Source organism: Hemicordylus capensis, chromosome 5 (assembly GCF_027244095.1).
Source record: "Hemicordylus capensis ecotype Gifberg chromosome 5, rHemCap1.1.pri, whole genome shotgun sequence".
NCBI classification, from domain to species: Eukaryota; Metazoa; Chordata; class Lepidosauria; order Squamata; family Cordylidae; genus Hemicordylus; species Hemicordylus capensis.
In genome coordinates this window covers 208,881,715-208,894,457 of record NC_069661.1, presented here as the reverse complement: position 1 = coordinate 208,894,457, position 12,743 = coordinate 208,881,715, and the positions used below count along the sequence as shown (strand labels likewise).

Below are 12,743 nucleotides of genomic sequence, written 5' to 3'. Positions count from 1 at the left end.
CGAAGATGTTTGGTTCCTCAATCATATTTATAGGAACAGTGATGTAGCTTTCATAGTGTGTTATGGAGCAGATAAACCCCATGTTGCTGTGTGTAAACTGCAATCCCACTGTAAGAGTTTATTTCAAAGTAAAACTTAGTATGTTGGTTTGTGCTGAAGAAACCAGTTCAAATATACATGCTCGTCACTAAATAATTACAACTTCAAGTAATCCTATAACTGGAGATGCCAGAGATTGAACCTGGAACTTTGCATCTGCAAAGCATCCTCTTTACCACTGAGCTACTGTATTTAGGAATTAACTTCAAACAGTGATTGATGAGTGAAACAGCAAACATTAAGGCTAGGCACATGAGCAGCCCTACCCAGATTAGAGAAGCCTTGCCTGGGTAGGGCTACTTGTGTGCAGCAATGGGATCGAACCCAATCTCATCGCTGCCTTCCTCACAAGCCTGGGTTTAACGGGTGCAAACGTACCCTTTACCCCTGGTATGGGGTATTCCCATACACCTGGTATGGGAATCCATCTTTTCATGAATGTTTTCCCTATGTCAATACAGCAAAACGTTATATGTTTTGACATCAAAAAAATGTAAACATAATTCTACTTAGTTCTCTTTTACACTTTTCTTTTTTAGCATATTTCCCTTAAGGAAAGTAAGCTTATGAGATCATCCAGCTCTCGCTCTCTGTGCGTGTCCTTCTATCAGCATCACCATGCCTGGACCAATTTGCACCAAATTGGGCACAGTTGTAGGGACATATAGGGACACCTCAATGGCATGGTTTGTGATGTCATCCACCCAATTCAAGATGGCAGATGCATGACATTTTGAGGCTGAAGTGGGCTATGAGAAGAAGATAGTATTGAATGATTGTTTGTTCAATTTTTATACCGCCTTTCATAAGACATCCCAAGGCAGTTTCCAGAAGTTAAAATACAATAAAACTCCATTTGAAAAATAACATTTAAAACCTTAAAATCAGTTAAACAGTAAAATCCATAAAACAACAACAAAACCATTAAAAAGACAAACAGAAGCAAGAAATCTGAGAGACCCGGCAGCCCCTAAGGGGTAAAAGCCTGCACAAATAAAAAGGTTTTTAGTTGTTTTTTTTAAGTGGGCATTCACTGGGAGAGCATTCCTGAGCCTGGGGGTAACAGAGAAGGCACAATTTAGTCTCTCTCAATGCACAATTTAGCCTCTCTCAATGTCGGCACACAGAACAAAGGCTCCTCTGACAACCTTGTTGGGTGGGCAGAAACCTTTGGGAGCAGGCAATCCTTCAGGTATCCAGGACCCAAACAATTAAGGGATTTAAAGGTAATAGCCAGAACATTGAATCCAGAAACAAATTGGTAGCCAGTGCAGCTCTTTCAAAATAGGTGTAATATGCTTCGAGTGAGCACTTCCAAAGAGAACCCTGGCAGCTGCATTTTGCACCAGCTGAAGTTTCCGAATATTCTTCAAGGGCTGCCCCACATAAAGCACATTACAGTAATCCAGCTGTGACATAACTAAGCATGGGTAACTGTGGCCAGATCTATCTTCTCAAGAAAGGGACACAGCTGGCACACTAGCTGAAGCTGTGCAAAGGCACTCCGGGACACCGCCTCCATGTGAACATCCAAAAGCAGAGCCAGGTCCAGGAACATCCCCAAGCTGTGCACTTTTTCTTTCAAGGGGAGTACAACCCCATCCAGAGCTGGTTGAATCACCCTATCCTGATTAGCTTTTCTAGTGACCAGCATCACCTCTGTCTTGTAACCTCAGTTTGCTAGCCCATATCCAGCTCATCACTGCCTCCAGCATCCAGTTCTGTTCAAGTCCAAACCAGACTTGAACCGGACCGGGCATGCTTGGTTTTGTGTGCCCCCGAACATCCCCTGGTTAGGTTTAGGTTTGGGGGATTCATTTAAAAAATTCTTTTAAACGGCCTCCAAAATGGTCACCACCACAAAGGAAAGGCCTGGAATGGGCCAAAAACCACCCAAACCCAGCAATTTGTGACTAGATGCAGGCTGGCAGGGGAATGGGGGACCTCCAGAGATCCCCCCCCCCAGCCACAGACAAGCCCCTGGAGATGGCAGTGAGATTTATTACTTTTAAAAAGTTTTTTTTTTAGTGAACCCACAAACCCGAACTGGAGGTTGTTTGGTCCAAGACCAGGTGGAACAGAGGCTGGTTCAGGGGTAGTTCAATATCGAACCATCGAACTGGCCATGTTCAATGTTGAACAGGTTCGGATTCGAACCGTTCGCACATCCCTAGTAAGGGAAAGGTAGAGCTGAGTATCATCTGCATATTGATGACACTTCAGTCCAACCTCCTGATGACCTCTCCCAGTGGTTTCATGTAGAAGTAAAACAGCTTGGGGGACCTGAGCATTGCGGGACCCCAGAGGCCAGAGGCCAAGGAGTCAAGCAGAAGTCCCTCAGCACCACCTTCTGGAACCTCCTACCAAGAAAGGATCAGAACCACTCCAATGATCCACCCCCAATCCCTAAACCAGAGAGGCGGTCAAGAAGGATACCATGGTTGATGATACTGAATGCCAGTGAAAGGTCCAGCAGAACCAACAGGGACACATTCCAACTGTCTTGTTCCTGGTGTAGAATATCCACTAGGGCAACCAATGAAGTTTCAGTTCCAAATCCAGGATGAACGCCAGACTGAAAAAGATCTAGACAATCCATATCATCCAAGACCCTTTGCAGCTGCACAGACACCTAAGCTCTATCACCTTGCTTAAAAGGGGAAGATTTGAAACAGGCAGATAGTTATCAAGTTTGGTGGAATAATTTAAGTTGAGATTATAGTGAGAGTAGGAAGATTAGTTCTTACTACAACTTCTTGTTTGCACATCTAAACACTCGTCCTCAAGAGAATAAAGTTCCAGTGAAGCTAAGGAAATTTTTATTCTGTTATAGTTGGGACTTGGTAAAATGCTGAGTATTCTTTTATAATTTTGATTCCACATTTTTAAAAGCCGATGAAAAGCTTCTTCTTTTTAAAAAATATTCACTAAGGAGCAGATGGTAAGTGACCTGAAAAGGCAGGGGAAATAGATGGAGAATGTTTCAGGCAAGTCAGTAAGATTAATTCTCCTCCTCCTCCACAATGAATACTCTGTCTTCAACATTGTTTTAGGCAAATAAATAGTGTACAGGTGCACATTTGTCTATGTTATGATATACACTTGCAGTTGCACTATATTACTAATTAGGAAAGTGTTGAAAAATATCTTGGTCTCTGTGGATATGAAGAAACACATTCTATTACAACAAAAATATATCTGTACACTTTTGGACTGTCCCTCTACAAAACAGATGCCACAGAGTAATTAGGGACCATCTTGCTCTGAAGGAAAGAGAGAAGAAATACATAAAAAAGCGCAAATGGCTCACCAGGTAGATATCTAAACACATTGCTTGATGTAAGTCTCTTTAGTGATTGTCCACCAATCTAATTTCTATAATGGAAAGTCAAGAATCATGCCTCTTTCATTACCTATTCCCCACCACATCATGCTGGAAATATGTGTGAGGAGATTTCTAGTTGCTCCCTCCTCCCCTTGCCAATAAGAAACCATGTTTTACACCCATTAAGAATTGATTCGTATAAGAATCCTTATATGAATCTGTTCTAACGGGTGTAAAACATGGTTTCTTGTTGGATGGGATGTTGGTGTGCAACCCTCAGGTTGTCAAAGAGTTATTTAGGGGTGTCTAAGAGTGCTTCCAGAGGAAGGAGAAATTGGCGACCCCTCACAAGAGAGCAAGTGGGGCTGTCAGGCGGGTTATGTATTTTTGTTCCATGTAACATACTTTGAATACCAGGCACAGAAGGTGACATAGAAATATTAATGAATGAGACACTGAGGCTCAGGTTTTGGCAAATCTCTAGGAAAAAGGAATTCTATATCTGCCGCAGCCACCAGAATTCTGAGTGTAAGGTGCCTGGCTCTCAAACCAGGAACTTTAGCAGCAAGAACTAGGCACCTGGCTTAGCTTCTGAGTTATTTTGGCAGCTTGCTGGCAGGAACTCCTGTCTGTTCTCCCTTATGCTACAGTGACACCATTACAGATAGGCAGATGGTGGTATTGCGGCTGTCCCTACACCAAGCATCAAATGTCACCTGATCCTACAAGGGGGCTATTCTCATGATCTGCAAAAATCGGGCTAGGAGAGCCTAGCCCGATATTTGCAGATCGTACGAACCACCGGGCTCGGCTACAAGCCTGATGGTTCTAGGGCGGGTAACCTGCTCAAGAACCCCTGCCCTAAAACCAGGTTTGCAGAGCGAGTGCTCCACAAACCTGGTTTTCTAGATCGTGAGTAGCCACGGCTTGGCGTCGTGCCACACCTACTCATGAGGAGACCCCCGGAGGGGAGGCGAAAAGCCGCCTCCCAGCTCTGGGGGACTTGCCAGCATGCCCTGCACACTCGCGCAGGGCATGCTGGAGCTTGCGGGGGCCAATTGGCCCCCGCACCCCCCAGCCCCTGCCGGCTGTCACAGAGCTGGCAATCGTGTGGGTGGCTGATCCAGCTGCCCGGTGCTCCCTCTCCTCTCGTGTTCGGGGAGAGCGGGCTTAGCCCACTCTCCATGCGCACTTGAAGAAACTGGGTCTCACTGATCTTTGAGACCCGATCCCAGGTCTGCTTTGGATTGACTCCACAGACTGAGCAACTTGTGTTGAGGCTGTCCTTGAGCTGTCCTTGGTCTACCCAACCTTGTCTGCATACTTGCTGCCTCCAGATCATCAGCCCAACACCGAGAATATACCAGAATCACTTCATTCGCTTTGCACATGTTGAAAAGTAGCTGTCACACTGCTATTGGTAAATGTGAGATGCATGAAGAGGCTAACCTCCTATTTCCAATATCAAATGTTAATCTATCCAATTTGCACTTTAAGCACCGAGGCTGCAAAAGTGGCACAGATTTTAAAACTGTACCCAGAGTTACCATCTGGGGACTGTGGTGGCCAAAAACGCTCGTCATAATTTCTAAAAACTTGCTGTCCTTATTGCTCAGCAGTAATAAATACTGTCAAGGTCCTGCAAAGGCTCACTGCTGTGATATGTACACCAACACACATAATTTATTATGGTCCTGTCTCCTAGGTTCTTGTAGAAGACTAGACTCAGAAGAAAAGGGTTGTTAGAAGACATACTATTCATCAGTGTGATACTTCATGGTAATTATTTTTTTCCAGCTGCAGACCCAGTGACCAATACAACATGCCCCCATTACAAGATCTGTATTTCTGAAGGGCGACCTGCCCCCCTCCATTTTTGCAACCTATATATTTGAGAGAGACACTCAAGGCCAAACTAACCATGAGACCTGTGATCCAGTTTCCTTAAACATCAATAAATAGCCACTGTAGGTGTGACCTTTCCTTCCATGCTGTTGTCCAGATAAACATCTCCCCTGAAATTGCTAATAAGTTTGTCCTATTAGGGAAAGTATATGTGTGCAGGTGAAAATTTAAAAGCAACCGGAGTTCTATTTATGAATCTTCATCATCTCATGGTCTGCATCTGAGAGAAAATGAAATTGAGTTTATTATATTCAAGTCAGATGGGCTGAAGCTGTTTTTTCCTGCATGCTAGAACATTGAGCACTGCATAAATATTGATAGTTTTCTTTTGAAGACTAGATTTAAATCCAGCACCTCAGCTTATAGGGGTTATGTTCTGCAAGTCACAAACAAAATGCAACAAATATTTACTTCACCGTCACCAACATCTGCCAAAGTGGGTTGAGGAACTGCATGGTAAATGTGGGTTGTTTTGGACTGGCAGTGGCAGCCTTGACCCTTTTAGTCCATGGCAGTTACAGTTTTGGTTAGTCTGTGCTGACTTCCAGTGACTGATCTAGACTAAATTACGTGTATGCCAACTTGAGCTTACCCACATGCTAACGTGGCTGGAAGTTGTAGGGTGATGTCCACAGGCTCTAACCCTAATACACTTCAGGAGCAAGAAACTATTTTATTTACCTTATTTGTATACTGCCCCAAACTCATGTCTCTGGGTGGTTTACAGTAAAACACCACAGATTAAAACAAGGACAAGATACAAAACAATTTCAAACAATGATAGATGCTGCAAGTCTAATTAAAAACCTGGTGAATAAATACGTCTTAACAATCCTTTTAAAAGGGCATTACTCATTGGTCTGGAAAGAATGCAAAAGCAGCTGCATCTTTCCCCCCAGCAGCTTATTTCTATGTTGTCCACCAGAGGTCCCCAAAGTATTTCTAGATTCAACAACTTCTTTCCAATGCAAAAAAAATATTTAATGGACAGTTACTTACTTATTTAAAAGGGCATCATTCAGATAAGGGAACCCATTTTTCAGACCTGCAAAAGAAGCCAGGCATGTTTGAATTGTGGTCCTAGTGCCACATCTAGTTTAGTATATATATATATCTGCCACCTTTCCAACTAAATTGCTCAAGGCAGTGATTTCTGGAAACAGCTTCAGGTCTCCCAAAATCTCATCTCCAAACCATAGCTTGGAAAATGGGAACAAGCTGCGGCTTCCATACACTTCCCACCCCACTTCCATAGTGTGTGCTGACCAGAGTTTGCCATGACATATTAATACAGCAAATGATGGTTAAAGCTAACCAGGAATGCCAGCAAACCCTTCCAAACATAGGTTAGTGGAGGCACTAACCAATGCCATGGTTATCCCAAACTACGGAAAGGAGAGGAGAATCTACACACATGGTGGAATTGAGGTAGAATACAAGCCCGTGGCATTTACCTACAATTCAGAGATTAGTTTTGAGCTATAGAGGAAAACATGTATTTGATCAAAGTGCAATAGAAAATTGACTGAATATTACAAAGAAACTTGAAACATCTGTGATATAATGGAAGTTTATTGCTTGACTTAGCTGGCACATGTGTACAGAAGGAAGAAGATACAGATGAATAGTAGAGGTTGGTTTTGTCATCTTATATAGATGTGGCATTAATTTGTTAGTATACATATCAATGTTAGTATAGTATTAATATTAGTATAAACAGTTAGTATAGTATTAATATGATCGTATACTTGCAAACTAGGTCCATTTACTTTAACAGAAAAGTCAAAATAGGCTTGGGATCATAGCCTACCAAGCCAGCCCTAAACATATTAAACGAAATGATGATTTCAATGTACTTTCATTTGTTTAGGAAGAGGATGCAAGACCAATGGTCACTTCTAGACTGCAATAAAAAGCACCAGAACAGAGCTTTTTCAAATGCAGGTTGTGTCTCTCTCTCTCACACTCACACTCACACACACACACACACACAGGCTCTCTCTGTCTATATGTGTACCTAGTAGGCTTCCATAGTCTGACCCAGTAGGAATCCACTCTGTCAATATGGAAGAACTGCCTGACAGGGCTATACAACTTTGGCCTCCAGATGTTTTTTGACTAGAACTCCCATCATTCCTGTTTTTATGTTACATCTCCCATAATTGGGGATGCTGGGAGTGGTAGCCCAACTTCTTCAGGAGGGCCACAAAGTTGTGCAGCCTTGGCCTAAGAAGACTACAGAAGCCTGCTGGTGTGTGTGGTAAGAGTAAAATTTCATATGGAAAAGTGCTGTTCCAGAGCTTTTTATTGCTCCCCCCTGGAGGTGCCCAAAGACTATCACTCAAGTGATCTTGAAATAATTTGCAATAATTCATCTTGGGTGTAGCAGGTGGGAGCATCCTGGAGAAGAGCTGAAGGCAGACCATTAAGCACCCCCCTCACTTTGAGGTTCACCAGTCACAACCAGGTCTGAATGTACCTTTAGCAAGTTTCCGTGATTAATATTTATTCAATCTTAAAGTCATTAACTGTATCATCCACAGAAGTCTGTTTTGTATAACCATGTAAATGAAATATTGCTGCCTAAATCCAGCAATTTCTTGAGATGCACACATGGGTGCTATTGTTCAAATGAAGGTCTCCATTTTTTTTGCAGCAGCAGCAATTACCCATGTAAGGTTCACAAAAAGAATGCATGTGCATCAACACTGAGACAGTGTTGTACAGTGGTTGGAGTGCTGGACCAGAGAGACCTAGGTTCAAATTTCCCACTCTTGAACCCAGTTCACTGGGTGCCCCTGGGTCTGCAGTTATACCCTAGTTTATGCTTTAGTTATACCTAATTTATTATTTTTACTTTGTGTAAAAGTGTATCATGTGCCCTCAGATATATATGCCTCTGGGACTTGTTGGGAGTGGGGGAGAACCATGTAGCCACCCTGAGCTCCTTGGAGGCAGCGTAGGAGAAAACGTGATGAAGAAACAACATGTAAAAAGCTACTTCCTCAGCTGAAGTGAATGTAGAAATTTACAGTATGCATTCAAGCCCACATAGGTTTTGTAGCCAATTTTCACTTATGGACATAGCGGCATAAGCACACATAACCACAAACCCCACACCACTCCCCAGAATCAATAGGCCCCACTTGTATACACAAGATTGTTTCAGTAGATCATGGCCATAGCTGTCAAATGCTGCTTGTGTAACTGTAACAAACTGCAAAGCATATTGTATTCAATCCCATTTTGTATTACAGGGTGCTCAAACCTTTATAGCAACAAATAGGGTTTTCCCCACAGTTAAAATTCTGAGTCCATGTGTATACTTCAGTTCAGAAACAGAGGCCAAAATACATAATTCAGTAGACTAAGCACTCTCAAGCCTCAAAACACTCCAAACTAATAATATTCCATTGTGTTACCATACAATTTTTACTTCTCACATGCTGAACACTAGGGTTTTTGAAAAAAATCAATAAATAATGAAACAAACAAGTTCAGGAATAAATGCTTAGGTTACAACTTGAGATTAGGAACCTCTTCAGCACAGTTTTAAAATAAGTACACCACACTTTCAGGCACAACAGTTATTTTGTATCCCAACCATTGCCTCATATATAAACTAAATCTATGCCTTATAAAAGCAGTCAACCTAAGGGGATTTGTGCATATAGGCAGGCTTCTGTGCAAGTATCGTCTGCTAATCAGTAACTGTAGGCATAAATTGCTATGAACTGGAATGTACACCTGACTGTGGATGCAATCTATTCACACTACATTGCTTTCACTGTGATACACATTTAAATGCATATTAAAAATGTACAACTCAATCTTTCTTCTAACTCATACAGTCAGTTGTAAGTTAACCGTAACTAGTTAACCTACTAGAGTAAGTTCAGATTGTATGGTTGTATCATCTTCAACGTGAACATTTCAGCTCCAGCTCACCAATCTGATTTTTGATGACAGAATTTCAGTGAGGACAAATTTCACTTTTGCTTGCAATACATGTTCAGCATTGAGTGACAATCCGATATTAGGCACACAAACATGCGGACACTTTGCAAAAGAGAGTGCAATTCCATAGTTTTAACACTCGGCAGTGTTTTTCTTGGCTCCTACATAAGTTTATTATGGAGGAGTTACAGCAAAAGAAGTTTTTAAAAGGATATTGCCTAAAAACAATATGCTTTAACAAGTATATACAAGCAGTAGTTTATGCACTTAGTACAGCATCTTCATCTTGCTTCAGAACTTACAGCTTATGCAAAACAACTTGGACTTGGCTACTTTCTCCCCAAAAGTTAGGTACATACAAGAGGTTGTGCTGGGAGCAAATATTAATGTAACCAAGAATGCATTAAAGCTAGCATTGAAGTAATGCAATATATAAATATAAAATGCACACAGGCAGCGTATTTGGAAGGCATTTCAGTTGTGCTTGAAAAATATCATATTATTTGGAGGTGGTTCTCTTTACTCTGCAGAGACAAGCATATTGAGACTTCTCCAGCATATTCTCCTCTTACGAAGGGTTGGTTAGTTTATTTTATATTACTGTGGCTGCATAACCTCCACTCACTTCAAAAAGGCTGAAATGAAGGAGGCTTACCCAGCACCAATGAGAATTAATCATTCCTGTGCATTTATGCTCAGAGTTTCATTCACTTAAGCCCAGCTGATATCAGCATGGATGAACATAGCCCATATTAATAAACCAGAACACACATCTGGACTGAAATATTTATAATTTCCTGTGATACAACTGAGAGCACACATCAAATACTAAGGCACTAAAGTTAAAGTGGCGCTGTTTAAGGCCAAGATTTGCAAAGTGATCTTGGTGTTCTGGTGGCACTGAAAGCTTAATAAACCTTACACATTAAAGAGAAAAAAGCGGAGGCCAATTAAACATCTCTGTTTCGAGGCACCCTAAATGGCAATTTTCAATTTCCTATTCCACCCCCATATACGTTACTCATCCAGCTTGGATTATTTCTAGTTGGTCAATAATAATGGGGGGAGGGGGAGCTGCATATCTTATTTAAAACAATATTTAGATAGAACAATAGTAAGGCCAGATACCCACTTTGAATTACTAAAGTCATCAGGAGATGGTGAATATTTCTGGTAAAATGATACCACCAGGGAGCAAACAGCTGGTACCTACTAAAACAAAACCACACTATTTTCAAGTTTCCCCCAACACAGCAAATACCAGCTGGTACCCTATGGGACTCATTTAGAAATATCTTCCATGGAAAACTGAGGAAGCAACAACATCTTGCGAGGACTTTATCACAATAGATAAGAATGTGCAAAACATATCTAATATGTATGTAATGCATGATAATGTAAGGTGTGGATTTGATATACTATGACAATGGCATAATAGTTTGGATAATTTTCTTGGTTCCCTTCAGAAGGGTTGACTAGCAGAGCTTATCAAATGGCATCATTTTTTTAAAAAGACACTTTTCATTACAGTTACATATTGTTATTTAGTGTTCTCTTAAATGAAGCAGCTACAGGGAAAGCAGGTAACAGTCTCCAGTTAATATTTCTGGTTATTTTACTTCCTGAGTTTCTTATTTCCAGTCATAACAAAATAATTATCATCTTGTTTTGTCTTCAGTGTGGGATGCTTCAACCCACCAGGTGTTCCCTTAGTAGTATCAGTCGCAGCCTTTACTTTTAAAGGAGGATTCTTAGTAGCTGGAACAATGCTTTTATCATTCTTCTGGGAGGCTTTGACCAACAATTGACTTTTTGTGGTGGCCTGCATCGTCTTTTTTCTGGTTTCAACTACAGTTGAACTTTGGGGAAGACGCACAACGGACAGTGGAGTGCGGTCAGTCTGTTTTGATGCACTGGTCCCTACCTGAGTGTTTGCCTTGCAACTTTGGACCTGTATGTTCTTGGCAGAAGACTGATTATTAACAGATGAAGATGCATTTTTACCTCTTGGTCCTATTACAGATGTCAATTGTGATGATTTACCTGCTGTAAGAGAGGAAGTAGAACCTATCTGTTTGGAGCTACTAGCAGTTTTGGAGTGTTTGACCTGGCTAGTTTCTGGTCTGCCTGTGGGTGGGCAAAACTGTGTTGTTAATGTCTGAGGGGTAGTTTTGGGAGCAGCTTTTGCACAAGATTGTTGAGAGCAAGTTGATTTAGGAACATTCAGGTTTCGGCTAGCTGGCCTTGTAGATTTTGCTAAATTTTTTGAAAGAGGTGGCTTAGATTTAGCTATGAAATTTGACCCAGCTCTGAGAGAACCATATTCTTTTTCCAAGGCCACCCTTTTAGATGACCCAGGTAGCTGAAAAAGCTTATTTGTTGAACAAGAAAAGGCAGGGTGTGCCATTACTGGAGAATTCTGGGAATGTGCAACTTTGACAGGTGACAAAATACGTTTCTGAAGTGATTCTGAAGAAGTTATTGCAGTTCTTGGTAAAGCAGATGAAGAACCTTTGTTTACAGATGGTGCGTGCTGTGAAACAGATGCTGATTTATGAGCAGGAAATGCTGATTTTTTTGAAGTAGCTGTTGAAGATTTGGAAGATGGCTGAATATTATTTGCTGAAAAGTCTTTTGACTTGGGATGGCCCAACACTGATTTGGTTGTCGAAGCAGATGTAGGCATTCTTGTCTTTGAGGAAGAGAGTGCAGCTGACGGGGAAAACGTAGCCATTGCCTGCTTCCTATTAGCTACACGAGAGGTCTTTGGAGCCGAAATAGGAGTTGAGGGCTTTGAATTTTGTTTCTGATATGTATCAATAGCCGATATGGGGTTCATGAGGGGAGGCTGTGGCGCTTTAGCAGATGGATCAGGAACAGTCTCATTGGATGTACCTTTTTGAAATGCCAAGATTTTTTGTTCTAATGTTGCAAACTGCAATACTCGGCAAGGGTCGTACTTGAGGAGAAAACCTTGAAGAGTATCCCAGCCTCCACCAACACGTACCATCACATGCTTGCCATGCAACATCTAGAGGAAGGGAGGGGAAAAAATACATTGTGATATATCTGCTGAAATACTACAATTTATAACAAGTGTACTATACAGGAAAATATAAGGCTTTGGAAATCTTTAGTCTCACTCAGCCTCTCTCTTAGACCTTTTGATAGTCATCATCAACCAACTGTTCCCACAAATTACAGAGATATGACCCAAGTTATTTTTAGGAAATATCTTAACACACTTAAATACAGATCAAGGAGGGAACAGGGGCACAAACTGCCAGTAATTACAACAGCAGATATAGGATTATCACTTAAACAAAACTGCAGATGTCAATTGTTTGACAACTTGACACAGTGAAACAAGGACATCCTTCCAAATTGGTGTGGAGCCTAGGAGGAGGAAGACACTAGGAAGGTGTGAGATTATGGTATATATCCTATCAAGGCTGGA

At 41.5% G+C, this 12,743-nt stretch overlaps 1 protein-coding gene across 3 annotated transcripts in view; it reads right to left on the bottom strand.

Annotated features, from left to right (window-relative positions):
• Positions 1 to 6,883: 6,883 nt before the first annotated feature.
• Positions 6,884 to 12,743, bottom strand: part of GAS2L3 (growth arrest specific 2 like 3) — a 31,676-nt gene continuing 25,816 nt past the window's right edge. For all 3 annotated transcript variants that reach the window (XM_053258192.1, XM_053258193.1, XM_053258194.1), the window contains one exon: positions 6,884 to 12,317. In XM_053258192.1, coding sequence (XP_053114167.1) covers positions 10,902 to 12,317 — 1,416 coding nt within the window. In that variant the 3' untranslated portion in view covers positions 6,884 to 10,901. The remainder of the gene's footprint in view (positions 12,318 to 12,743) is intronic.